Source organism: Vitis riparia, chromosome 2, assembly GCF_004353265.1.
Source record: "Vitis riparia cultivar Riparia Gloire de Montpellier isolate 1030 chromosome 2, EGFV_Vit.rip_1.0, whole genome shotgun sequence".
Lineage (NCBI taxonomy): Eukaryota > Viridiplantae > Streptophyta > Magnoliopsida > Vitales > Vitaceae > Vitis > Vitis riparia.
The window spans coordinates 15279113-15293271 of record NC_048432.1 but is presented as its reverse complement, the minus strand read 5'-3'; the positions used below and the strand labels follow the sequence as shown (position 1 = coordinate 15293271).

Below are 14159 nucleotides of genomic sequence, written 5' to 3'. Positions count from 1 at the left end.
TGAAGCTTTCTCTACTCAATTTCGTGATTGTCTTCCACTTGATTTTAGAATTGGCCGTGTTATATATCTTTCTGACGCCCATGATGATGATGATGACCATGCTGACGATGGAGATGAAAACAAGGACGTCTCCGGTGAAGGTTCGGGGAGAGTGGAAGATAAAATGGAAACATTGATTGCTGCATCCGAGGCACCTGCGAGTCTCCGTCTGATGAAAAATTCAAGTGGCAAGGCTCGCCTCCATTTACGACTGTGGCACTGATAAGTTCAGGTACCATATATCCAAAACTCGGTTAGTTTCCAATTAATACGTGCATTCTCAAATGCTGTATAATTTCCTCATTGTGCCAAAGTTTTTGCCATACTTGTGCTCTCTCTCTGTGTATCATGGGTTGTGGTTTGTGTGCGTACATGCAGCACTAAGAATTTGATTGCAATTTATCCTATGGATTGAAACTTGGATGAGATTTTGACAAGTCTGATGTCTTTAACATTGAATTTTGAATTTGTCATAACCCCAAGCCTAAAACATAGAAGCTTAAGGCTTGACGTAAAACTTATTTGAAGTAGCAATTAATTAAGTTAACAAAAGGTCTTAACAAAAAATTACCTTTTTCATACGAAATTCAAAAATCCAATTACGAATATAACAACACATATCCAATTAAACTAATATCAAAATAAATAAATTTCTCCAAATCTCTATTACCCATGGCCGGCCATTAAGTGATATTAGTCTTAACCACCCTAAGCTCAATATCATAAATGTCATTTGCTATATTTAGACTTGGCCCCTCACCTCTATGTGCTGGCTTGCTAACTAGTATAGCGACATTTAATTTTATTTTTCAAATTTTGTATTCTAATTCCCCATTTGAACACTAGGCTTAACAATGGAGTCCACAGGACTTGGATAATGCCCAACTAGAATTTGGCGGAGGGTTGCTTTTTGTAAAAGAAAAACTTGCGCCTGTTTGGGAAATAGTGCAGGGTGGTGCTTGAAATGAAAAATAGATTGAAATGACGAGTGGATAATAAGAAAAATATCATGGGCAGTCGAATGAAAAAAAATCCCCACAATTGACCAAATGGGTAGTGCTCGACTTCAGCTGTACGTACAACTTCATCCAAAAACCTTCAAATATTCCTCTCTCTCAGCATTAATTGTTCACCAACCGACTAAGAGAATCGTGACAAAGAATGGAAGAAAAAGGATTAGAAAAACAAGAGGCGAGTGGCACCTTTACCTGGGTGGAAGGTGGGAGAATTAATTGACATAGGACATGAAATTTATACGGTAACTGAAGTCACTTGCAAAAGAGCTTCTGTCGAGTTTGCACCTTACAAAATTTTACTTCCACTTCCACTTCCACTTCCGCCATCACTCCACTACATAGTACTGAGACTTTTTTTCAGGGTTGTTCAGTTTCTACTCTCCAGAGAGGGTTGCGAGAAGCACCGCCATCATCAACAGTCTCCACTATGAGGAGATTCTTTGGAGTTGAGAGTTGAGTTTGTCTTCTATTTATCATTATCTTCTTCTTCTTCTTCTTCTTCTTTTTCTTCTTCTTCTCTCCACGCCACTGTGACATGTTTTTACTGGCTTGCTTCTTCATATTTTTTTCTCCATGAATGGTTCTCCTCTCATGCCCTTTCTCTATTTGAAGTGGAAATTATGCTCTTTTTTTTTTTTTTTCCTTTTTGAAATGTTCAACTCCTTGTTGGTCTTTGAGTCTTCTTCAACCCAAAGAAAACCCTTATTCTATAGTTTCAGTGCCCTCTTTTAGAGAAACAATTTTTCATGCTAACCTGTTTGAAAACCTAAAAGAGAGACTCAGTGAATAATGATGAAACATGAATAGGCGTCTTTAATATGTCCGAACAGTATTTTTGTCGGGGTTTTCTTCATTTTCATTTTTTAAAATCTTATAGCTACTCTGGGAACTCAATTCCTTTACATGATTCTTTCTGATTCAGGTGTTCCAGCCGTGCTTGATGCAGAAGTGGTCAACATATTTTGCTTCCTAATAGCTGCAGCCATACTAGTTGCAGTAATGGGATTCACTCTAATATGGTGCGCAGTTTGCCTTCCGTCTCCTATACCAAGACCGGCTTTATCAGCAAGAACTCCCCTACTCAGGTATCTTGGTGTGGCTACCATTCGCCCCTTTCGCTTTCGAGCTGGGACCGAAGACCCCTTTCTCGTTTAGGGTTTGTTGTATGAACATCAATAAAGATTATGCATTTAGCATAATTTCTGGGGAGAAAAAAAACCCTTGTATCCAGCGTTATAATATTGAGATCTGGGCTGTCTTTAGCTGCTTTGATCCAGCTTTTCCGAACCTTTTACTGGCAAAATGTGCGCCAGATATGTTAAGGGCTTGTAGTATATGGCCTTTTAACCGGGCTGTTTTTGGCTGCTTGTGGATGGCTTTTCTAAACCTTTTTACTGGGTGGTGGGTTCTTCAAATTTCAATTTCTTCATACAACTGTTAGGTTCTGAATAATGAAATACAGTTGTAGAATTCCAAAACACAACAACGCAATGGACTGCATCCTGAGCAACTAGCAAAACTGCTGTCACCTGTGCAGTAATACTGAGGTGATTTGGACTCTAAATGCTAACATGGCAACATTTAGATACTCTTAAATAAAATTAAATTCATGGGTCCCTTTTGTTATGTACTCATATAAATGAAAATGAGAGCAATATATCATCTTTAATGGTCATGACCAGCGCAGTCTGCCATAATTCAATCTGTTAGGTACCAAAATGAACCACACAATTCATCAACCAAGAAACTGCTGCATGCAAATGGGTACAAATACCATACAGTGAGAATTCAATTTCCGGGAATTTTAAATTTCAAAATAGGAGAGCCATGATTCTTTTCCCTACGCATTTATTGCTACTTAACCGACATGCAGACAGTGACAAAAATAAAAGAGAAAAGGAAAAAGAAAAGAGCAGGTGAGACTCGAGAGAATCACCTGGTCTGAGTAGCAGGTGCGGAAATTAATTACATCCGACATGAAAATGCCACCGAAATATTTCAGTTTCCAGCGGGTTGAGTACTCTCCCAGTGAAAAATGATAAAAATAAAATCACTTCTACTGAATTACGTGCGAGAAAGCAGGACATGTGTTACAACTTTGGACATTCACTCAAACCCTCTTCACTCTCACCCTCCACTTCCAGCTCTTATATCACTCAAGCATAGACCATTGTTCTCAGAAAAACAGATATCGTGACATCGCTCCATTTCTTAGGTGGAGTTGGGAGTTCAGGAAGCACGAAATTCAGTCATCAACATCACTGTAAACTTGTTTGGAGTACAGAATTGAGTACGTACAAACCTTATATCATCTTCATTTTCTTCTTCTTCTCTCTTGTGTGATGTATGGTAGCTTGTTTTTATGTAAGCGTCTCCTTGCCCTTTCTCTATTTTCTGTCAGTCCTTCAAAACATGAAGTTGAATGTTACGGTTCATCTCGAGCCAGCTTTGGCCTGTGAATTGCCCTTCAGAAATTCATGGATACCAAAATCTGGGGATCAAAACCTGCAGTTTAGTGAATTTTTTTTTTTTTTTTTTTTTTTTGAGTTTCATTTCATTTAATTTTAAATATAAATAAGAGGACCTCAGATTTCATCAAATTAATGGGCATATCTCTTTGTATTTGAACAATATTTATTATCATAACGAGTACTTTTATGATATTTCTATTATTAGGAATTAATTCCTGTGTGTAGCGGTTTCCATTCAGGGTGTTTCCAACCATGGTTGATCACGGGGAAGCCACAAATATACTGTGCATCGCATTCGTTGCAGCGATACTTCTCGCCATGATGGCATACAGTCTAATTTGGTGCGGAATTTGCGTTCGATCTGCAACACTAAGGCCAATTGATATAGCAAGAGCTCCACTACTGAGGTACCTTGATGCATCTGGAATTCGGGGTTTTCGGTATAGAACTGGAGAAGATGACCCTTTTCTCGTTTAGAGAGGAGGTCTTGCGGACATGCAAGGGCGACTGTGTATCCATCTAGCAAGCATGAAGTTTTTCCTTTTTTTCAGAAAAAAAAAAAGCCTTGTAATAAGCCTGGTAATTAGGGTAACTTTTTGAATAAAGACCAGCGTTATAATTCACCTTCTTGTCTTTACTTGCTTGTGATTTGGCATTTCTCGACCTTTTACTGGGAGTCTTGTCTATATGCACGTACGCTTTGCTTTTCGATCAGCGAAATAAATGCATGCTTATCTCATATATATTAAGGAAATAGGTAGGAACTAGCTTTAATTCAAAACATAAATATTTTGATTTTTGGACTGATTCAGGGCTATATGCTGCAATTTGTTTTTTCTATAAAATTTAATACATTTGTGTTATGTATATGCTTAGTTAAGTAACTGGTCATATAATCTTGCTCAATGGGTGATATCACTGTCGACTCAGCACCCATGGCTGCCTGCTGCTGCCTCAGCATTCATGGTTCTTCCCTTTTTCCCATTCTTTCTTCCTGAAAACACAAATCCTGAAGTATGTAAGATGATCATTCTAATGACAAAACCTTAATAAGAAGAAAAAAAAAAAAAAAACAAGTAGAAAAGGAAAATGAGTTCTCCATGACTATGAAGTTCTAGCATGCCATGGGGATTCGATGGTAGTTCTGCAAATAAGAGATTCATTAATTTAGAGCTGGTCAATAGGATTAGTCTAGGGACAAATCCAATGTTAGTTAGGATTAATAAGAGAATTAATTCTACATAGGGCTTGCTCATGGGAATTAATCCCAAGTACGTCCCAGTTTTTTAATATAACAAATATTTTAATAAAAATATATCTAAAAATTGTCTTTTATAAAGACTTTTTGTAAACAAAAAAAGAAAAAAAAAAAACTGTTTAAATGGAAAGTCAATGTTCATTAAACCATTTCCAAAAACTTTAGCATATGAAAATCGTCTCGTTAAGAAATTAAACTATTATCTTTTGTATTTGTAAATGGGAAATTTTTTTTTTTGATGTTTTTATTATTATTATTTTTAAAAAAAATAGAACATATGAACTCATTTATTTAAAATCAAATTCATAAATTTGAATTTCCCTAGACATTACTTCTTAATACATTTTCTTCAAATGTCTTATACGCTTCTTTGAAAATGAAAAAAAAAATAAAAAAAAAATTTGTTTATTTGAAATAAAATTTATCTTTGCGAATTGGAATTTTAAGCTAATGCTAGTTCTTGATATATGCTAATTTATGTACCCTTCATTTAGTAGGTCTTTGTTAAGGTGACTATATGGCATGCATCGGAATTATGTAAAATCATTATAACTTAGAGGCTTTTCATTATTTGCTTTAGACTATTTAAATTTGAATTATTTGTTTTAAACATTTTTTAAAAATTATTTAAAAAATTATTAGCTTTGAAAGAATTCTTTAAGGAATTATCTCCTTAGATTCTTTTTCTCTCTTGTTTTCCCTTGTTTCCCTTCTCTCATTGTCTTGATCTTCAAAATTTTATTTTTTTATTATTTATTTAAGAAGCTGAAGGGAAGGGAAGGGAAGGGAAAATAAAAAAGAAATAAGATTAAGGTTTTAGATGGATCATATGTATATTTGATTTTGTTTTAAAAAAAAATGGTGAATACACAGAGTGAATGCACTTAATTATTGTCATTTTCTATTTGGAAAACATGTCACATTAATTATTGTCAAATAATTTTTTTTTTATATAATTTTAAATTTAAATTTTACATCTACATGAATTAACTAATAAAAAATTAAATTTTACTCAAACAAAAGAATATATTATTTTCTTAATAATTTAAATAAGACGAAAAAAAGAATTATGTTTCAATTAATTTTAAATTATATCTTAAAAGTCAATTAAAAGATTTTAATTTTCCTATTAGTTTATTTAAGTCTTTACAAATCAATTGATAGATAAAAACTAAAATTTTAAGTCAAAAGGATAATTTTTTTCCTTCCATTTTTAAGTTTATCTTCAAAATAATAATAATAATAATAACCTATTTTTTTTTTTATAAATATTAAGACTTGCATTTTTATTTCTATATATTAAAAATATAAATATAAATATAAGTTTTCAAAATGAATTATGTGAAGCAGTCTATATGGTTTAGGGTTGCTTGGTGTGTTATAGAAAAGAAGAAAATTTGATGCATTATTGAAAAAAATTACTTATTATTAAAAATATAGTAATAGTATTTATATTAATATTTTGTTATCATCATTATCACAAATTGTTATTATTATTAAAAATAATGAAAATATTATTTATATTAATATTAAATTATTAAATTATAAATAATAAAGTGAATAATAGTAAAAACGATAACAAAATAGAAGAAAAGAAATGGAAAAAAAAACAAAAACAAAATTGAAATGGTAGAAAAAGATTAAAAATTTGTCAAAATTACAAAAAATAAAAATGAAATTGTAGAAAAAATATATTTTAAAAAAAAAGTCAAATATCCTTAAAAACAATTTAAATAAGAGGAAATTACGGGTGGAAACAAAAGGAGGCTGTGGAATGTAAAAGGTAGGGAATATTTTGGGGATAAAAACAGTGTCTTGAGAGAAAAATTCAAAGGAGTGCATTGCCTGAAAAAAATTCTAGAGAATGTTGAGAGGGAAAAATTCAGAAAGAGACTTGGGATGCATTAAACTGAAGAAATTGGATCAGCAAGGAAGATAAGGCCAAGGCTCAATATTGTAGAGAGCATGAAGTGAAGATTAGTTGTCCAATATCACAAAATGTTAAGACATTTGTTATACTTAGCATCATCATAGGTTGATGGAAGATGTTGATTTCCACATTTGTTATATCAACACGAAGTACCCATTAACCTCCCAAAATCTCGACCGAGGGTATAAACAAATAGGATCAAGTTAAATAAATAAAACCAAGTACAAAAGAATGGAATCAAGGTACACAAAATAACCGAAGAAATTGGATGCAAAACAATGGAACCTAAAATATATAATACGTATATGACACAGAGTGATTGGTCCTATTATTTTGTAGATACTGTAGTAGGACCCTTCATTTATACTTAGCTATTAATAAATTTTAGTTTGTAGCAAAGTGGCTAGTAATTCAGCTCATGCGTGCAGCAAACTGGCCAAGAATCAAATGCAGGAAATAATGCATAGAAATTTCAATTGAAATGTCACCAAGGGAGAGAGCTTCATGGAAATGTAAATGTTTTTGTATACATTTCTTAGATGTAACCATTACATGTGTTGTTGATGCTACAAGATGGTGGGAAGATGGTTTTGAAGGGAAGAGGCCTCGAGGCTGTACAACACTGGCACTCACATTTTTATTGGGGAATTAACTGAGACTCACAAATCTTGAGAAACATGAAACAAGTCAGTCTAACTCCTGTCAGAAGATCAGTCTTCCACCCGCCCACCAAACCCTCAAGACCCCAACCATCGAGAAAAAATAAAAAGGAAAGATTTTTAAGGTAAGATGTAGGCTTCAATGGATCTTGTATACAGAAGCTTGGCATTTCTGAATTATCATGCCACCATCAATAATAAGAGTATTTATTCATCAGTCTTCCAGCTATCAGAAAAAATCTAAACTCTGATGACTAAAGCAGACCACCATTTTAGACGATTAGCTCTCTTTTTACAGTCAGCGGATGCCCAAACTCCTGCAGCAATTTCATGGTTGAGTTCCGAAGAAAAGATCAATCCTATGTCTTGAATGTAGAATGTCGAACAAAAAGAATAATCCTGTTTAGAGTTACACTACCTGCTTATCCCAGATTTAGTATTGATTTCGTTGATGCCTCCATTGCTTCCACATTGAATCTGAACTCCCCTGGACTGGGGCAGTTTGTCTTTCACCAGATATGCTATCTACAGGTGGAAAGCCTCTTCAATGGAATAATAATAATAACATAAATTTGCATACAATTGGTTCTTCATAAAAGATGACATGCTTACCTCATTTTCCGGTTGGGAAAAACCCAATCTATTCTCTTTTGAGCCCTTATGCCATACAACAAATAATTCAATAAAGTACTTGAGAAATATCAGAATGCATAGCAAAAGACATCATTCAATAGATGAGAAGAACCTTTGTAGATACACAGGTAGGTTGAGGCACTTTGAACTGAGAATCATTTTTCTGTTGAAGTTCAGATGTCAGGGAAAGCTGTCATTCAGCCAAATGGGTGGAAGAGGGTGAGTTGTGGACAACCTTATAGTGACAAAGCAAGAAACTTTATGCCTATATTCAACTGTAGATTTTGGAAACAGGGGAAAGAAAATTATTACAGTAGAACTAAAATATATTTGTTTAAGGTTTACCTTATTGAAAAGTTCTATTGGTGGATTATGCTGAGCCCTCTTCTCTGTCTGGAAATTAAATTCCTGTAGTGAAGTTAAAACATGATATTATTCAAAACAGTAGCTAACAAATATTAGCAAGTAGAAATGGTACAACCAGTTATTACCAATGGCACAGTAGTTTCCCGCTTGCTATTACGGAAAACACCAATATCTCCTTTGCTTGAAAATATCTGTATACAGACATGAAATAGCTCCACATCGGTAATTTCAAATATTGTAATTGCAACAATAAGATCTATATTAACAATTTCTTACCTTCTTATTAAGAGGACGAGCTTTAAAGGTGCGCACTGTTTCACATGCATCCTGCTTTGGAGCATCTGTGGTGTTTGGTCTGAAGAATTTTCAAAGTAACCACTATTATTGAATGAAAATAGTACTCTGAAGACAATATCAAATGTAAATTGAGATTGGATTCCGAAGTAATAGATTGGACTTTAATAACTGCTCTAACAAGGCTTCTATTGATCACCAAAACCTAATAATTAATAAGAGCCTACTCTGAAGACATCAATCATGAAACTTTTTGCCAAAGAAGTAAAACTAAATTTTTGTGTAGATGGATTTTGTTTCTTGATCCAATTACACATGCCTAGAAATAAACCTAGTCAAGCATCTGAATGGTTGAGCCTGAATAAGAAATTTTGCAGCTTGTATGGAAAGAAAAAAAGATGAGAAGCAACAGATTACCAGTAAACAAATTTGGAGAACAACTAATAGAAGTACCACAGGAAAACAGAGAAATACAAAAGACCGACAAAGGAAACAAAACCATCACAGATAGACTATGTCTACATGTTTGAATTTGAAGTTGGAAAAATGGTCCTCAGATAGTCACCTTCTCAAATCTTTGTTCCCATTTTCTGGAACAGAGTTAGTACTAGGTTTCTGCAAGCCCTGCAATGACAGAAGTTCAGTTCCCTAGAAATGATAGCACAAAAGAAAAACCAAATATAGTAAAATAGGGTAAAATCATAGTCCTGAATATCAGTGTCACAGATTAACAATTGATCTACCACTTCATGTGGTAATCTAAATAAAATTAAAAAAGAAAAAGTTAATGAATAACCTTATCAGGGTCATTGCAATGAAGTGAGGAAGATGAACCAGTTGTGTGTTGCCTAGCCCTCTCCGAAGTCTTCAGGTGAAATTCCTGAGAAGCAATGTGCAAGTGTAATCAGATGCGTGAACAGTATGCAAGACACCTGTTTCCCAAAAGCCATCATCTATACTTGTACAAAAGAGAGATTTTCGTCAGTGGACAAGAAAGATTGTTAGGGCTCACTTGAAACTCTGGCAAGCGTGGAGTGCTCTTTTTTGGTAGTGGTAATGAAGGAGCCTCAAGAATCTGCAACTTACAAGTATAAATATCGAGAGGAAAGGAAACAGAAGATTTATAAAGAAGCACATTTTCTTGAATGCAAATACAAACTTTTCTGTTTAATGGGCGTGCTTTGAATCTATGCACATTCAATGCCACTTGGTCTACTTCTGTATGATGCTTAGACCTGCAATTGGAACATAGAATTTGTGCCCTGCAACCTGTTAGGCAACCTATGTTTTCTGTCTCAAGATATGGTCAGAATAGTAACATCAATCTGTCAAAAGTTCACCTCATTCTTTGTGTCCTGTATGCTGTCTCAAGATTTGGCTCTCTTGGAATAGTAAGCTTCAGCCGAGCCTGCATGGAGTTTCCATCAATGGTGGCATCCTGCAAAAAGCATCAAGTATTGAAAACCTTATCATGCTAAAATGTAAGTTCCTGCATAAAATCCCACAACATGAATATCCCTGCACCACGACAGCCTTCAAACCCCAACCCACCTCTAAAAATCCACTCTTCTAACGATTGAAAGGGAAACCACTTTATGAATTTATGCATCAAACAAATCCAAATGGTGAGAAAATCGTATCTACAAACCCAAAGTTATACTTCTTCCCAAATATTGCAACTTATGGACCAAAAAGGTCCTATCAAATGTGCCTCAATAGCCAAAATTAAAAAATAAATAAATTTAAAATTAATTAAAAAGAAAAAAGAAAAAGAAAATAAATCTATTCTTGAATAGGTGGAACAATCTAATTCTTCTAATCAAAGCACGGTGGGAAAGAAACAGAAAATTTTGGATTGAAGAGTATAAAATTATCAGTTTTTGTTTTCAGATACAATTTTGATATTTTTCTAGGTCTAGAGATGCAACAATAAGTCTATACATTTTATGGATGCAACATTTTGTGAGCATCATTTGGATCTTGATAAAAAAGTATGAAATATAATTATTATAAAAATGAAAGGAAATGGAGCAAAAACTATTAAGTACTATGCGAGGGATGAACAATCAAATGCATAGGAGAAAAATGAAATATAAATTGAAGGCAAGTCCAGGCATCCTGCATTAGCTAACATACCTTCTTAGGCACCTTATGAACCAAATTTGTTTGTTCCTTTGTATCAGCTACCTGTTAGACAGAGCATATAGATACACTTGAGTGGATTCCTTTTATATAAGCTGTTCTTCAAAAGGGGATTTCTAAACAATAATCATGAGACTTTAAAATAATTTATTCTTCTAATTACTAGCACCAATCAACTTATATGTTCTGCTTGTATTTGTGCGCCTCTAAATTGGAAGTATGAAATGTCAATAGCCACCACCTAGTTGCCTGACTACCCAACTTACCCAAAACCAACACATTAAGATTAGGGTCCGAGAAGTACCCACCAAGAAAATGGTTAGATAGTATATCTATGTTGTTCTCATATAGAAGAGAGCTAATAAACCAATAATGTGGTCAAACTGAACTGCAAAATGTTAGGAAAATTTGAATAGCATGTATTTATATAGTAATTCATAATTAGCAGGTGAAACATTGTAGACAGGAGTATTCCATCAATTAAACAAGTTTCTTAGGAGAAGCTCATTAAAGAATTCAGCATATTCAATATATAAAACTTCTGTACAAGTTCACCAAAATATAAGCAAATTAAAGGAACAAGAACAGGGAAAAACAAATTAAGGACCTTAAACAAGTGGCCTCCCTCTAGTTTCTGCCTCTTGGCAGCTTGACTTTCAACCCCAGAAGAATTAATGCAGCCTCTCTCATTATTTTGAGCCAATAGCGTCTGGAATCTAACAATTGGCAGTATTAAGTAATTAGAAAAACAAAAAGGCCAGCAAAAAAAATAAAATCCCAGTGATATTGGGTTCCCATATTTTGCCACATATATACCCCCTTCTGAATTAAGGAATAGAAGGTCAAGATCACTCATTTTTGCAGAAAAATACTTCAATATAATAAACACTGTTTCAGAAAAAAAAATTGTAATTCAAGAGAAGGAACTCAAACTACTGCCTTGAAGAAATTGCATAACAAAAGGGACAAAAGAAAATGTTGAGATTTTATCCATCACCATTAGACTAAGATTTCTTACACATCACTCTCAGAAGAAATGATGGCACAATAGTAAGCCAACTAGGAAAAATAAACCTGTCTAATAATCACCTGAAACTACCAACTTGATGGGGTCGGTTCTGCTTCGCCAGCTGACTTGCTGTCGGTTTCATCAAAGTTGAGCTTCTTGGCAGAACGGACTTGACAGTAGACTTAGTTTTAGCTTTTGGATTATCATTCAACATGTGATTGTAAAATATCAATCCTACAATGAACAATGAAATAGGCATGTAAAAATATTAGAGAATCAGAACATAATCATTCAACACCATTGAACCATGGGAAGTGCAAATAGTTAGCGAGTAAATCTCTTTCAATGAAAGAAAAATACGGTGCAGAGATTTGATAAAATACAAGCAGTTCAAACTCTAGATTGGATGGAATGAACTGCGAGTTATAGTAACAACAACAACAACAAGAACATTTTTAATTCTTTTCTTCTTCTTTTTTATTGGTAAGTTTTGTCCCCATTGGGACTTGAACCTGGAACCTCCCACAAACCATCCCCATCCCATTCCTTTACCACTTGAGCTAGGCCTCAAGGGCACAATGATAAGAACAAAATTACCATTGAAAATTTAATGTTCAAGAAAATAAAGCATGGTTCACTTCAAGGAATAATTATAAATTGCTGATACATTTTCTAAACCCTTGGAAAAAAACCACCATCTATGCAGAAAGCATCAGTTCTTACTTTCATCAAGGTAACTAACTGAAATACCTGAGATTGATTCTTGTGCTTGACTATGGACATTTTGTAGGTAGCCACTCTGTAAATTGGTGATCGTTCCACCACAGTCTAGAAGAAAAAATTACAAAAATATTGTCAATATATAAGCATTGAGTACGTCTCCCTAAACATCGGTCTGCACTAAGCATGCAACTCGAATAAATCATATTCATTCAAGTCAACATCATCATGGATGCATTCAAAACCATAGCATAACAAAGATTCTTAAAATTAAAAATCTGTAATTCAATTCAAGAGAGGGAGAGAAAGTTCAAGAAACAAACTTGCACATATTAAGAAAAGGCCACATTACCAATATTGTAGAGTATACAACTAGAGAAATGAAGTCCCAAAAAAAGGGTTTAATGATGTTTAAACCATGTTAAATTATACCTCTGTTATTTGCATCCGTTGTAAAAATCTCTTGGCCCAGGGCAACAGCAGAGTCACTGTCAGGTACCACCGCGATCTCCATGTCTTTTGATTTTGGAGAGGTGTTAACATTTCCCAAGAGGATATCCTCCCTCAAAACCAACTTTGCTACAAAAGCTGAAACAGAGAAGATGACCCAAGAAAAGGAAATATAACCCCATTAGTCATCAGAGTTGATAGAAAGAAAGAGAAAAACAGGAGCAAATCTAGAAAATTCACAAAGTACACCACAAAATGTTCCATCAACCAGTTCTTGAAGATTTCATGAGCCTTTGTTTCACATTTTCCCGGTGACCATATTCACTGAATCAAAACTTTGTGTTTCCATTAACTCTAACTAACAGAAACAATTAGGAATTCAAAACAATGAGTGAAAAAAAAAAAAAAAAAAAAAAGTTTTACAAATCAATCAAACAACAAATACATACCAAAATATATATAAAAAAGTCAAAGCTTACAAACAAATTTGAAGAAACTCTAGGGCTTTAGTTTTGAGACACTTACGAGAAGGAGGATAACTCTTTGCGGACTCAAACCAAAGCTCGGCCTGACGCGCCTCCGCCGGCGACTCGTCACGACTGAAATCAAAGTAGCGCACAGCGTCGAACTCGTAATCGAGATCGATTTCCACCGCCACAAACGGCTCTGCAATCTCATCTACCATTTCTTCATCCATACCTCCCATGTGCGACGCCGTTTCAGACAGAAGAGAAGCACATTAATTTATGCCGCCGCTCTCTCTCTCTCTGCTTCTCTGAATCTGATTCTCAAAACCCTCCTTAAAATCCTGAAAATGGGAACTGGATTTCTCGCAGGGTTTAACGATCCAAAATTTTTTTGAATTCGTGGGTCCGACCGATTAATGCAATGGGAGGATAGGGCTGTTGAAAATTTTATTCCGAATATGCCCCTATTTTTTGGCATACTGGCAGGCTAGGGCTCCTACAGGCTTTAAAATTTAAATGTAGCGGTGAGGGATGAGATCGTCAACTTCGGAAAACATTATATAATTTCTTTGTCTTTTACTCGAGGAACAGGGTTATCGGGGTTTGGGCTCTGTTTCGGGTTGCGAAATTCTGTCGGAGTCTGAAATTTCGGCGGATTTCGGGTTTTGCCCTTGTCGCTCTGCAAAATTGCGAGATTGCCCCTAA

The 14159-nt window shown here is 34.5% G+C and overlaps 1 protein-coding gene and 1 long non-coding RNA gene across 2 annotated transcripts; one reads left to right on the top strand and one right to left on the bottom strand.

Annotated features, from left to right (window-relative positions):
* Positions 1–1373: 1373 nt before the first annotated feature.
* LOC117907084 lies at positions 1374–2470 on the top strand. Its single transcript, XR_004649941.1, has 2 exons — positions 1374–1507; positions 1978–2470. It is a non-coding gene; the product is annotated as an uncharacterized LOC117907084 (long non-coding RNA).
* Positions 2471–7164: 4694 nt separating this feature from the next.
* Positions 7165–13849, bottom strand: LOC117927364 (protein TPX2-like). The gene is made up of 18 exons (XM_034846868.1): positions 13513–13849; positions 12970–13125; positions 12568–12645; positions 11898–12051; positions 11416–11524; positions 10803–10853; positions 10007–10104; positions 9826–9901; positions 9679–9741; positions 9463–9546; positions 9232–9290; positions 8649–8727; positions 8498–8563; positions 8352–8414; positions 8119–8196; positions 7986–8030; positions 7792–7898; positions 7165–7690 (listed from the first exon to the last, which is right to left on the bottom strand). The coding sequence occupies exons 1-18, from the start codon at positions 13691–13693 to the stop codon at positions 7672–7674; spliced, it is 1566 nt and encodes a 521-aa protein (XP_034702759.1). The 5' UTR covers positions 13694–13849; the 3' UTR covers positions 7165–7671.
* Positions 13850–14159: the final 310 nt, after the last annotated feature.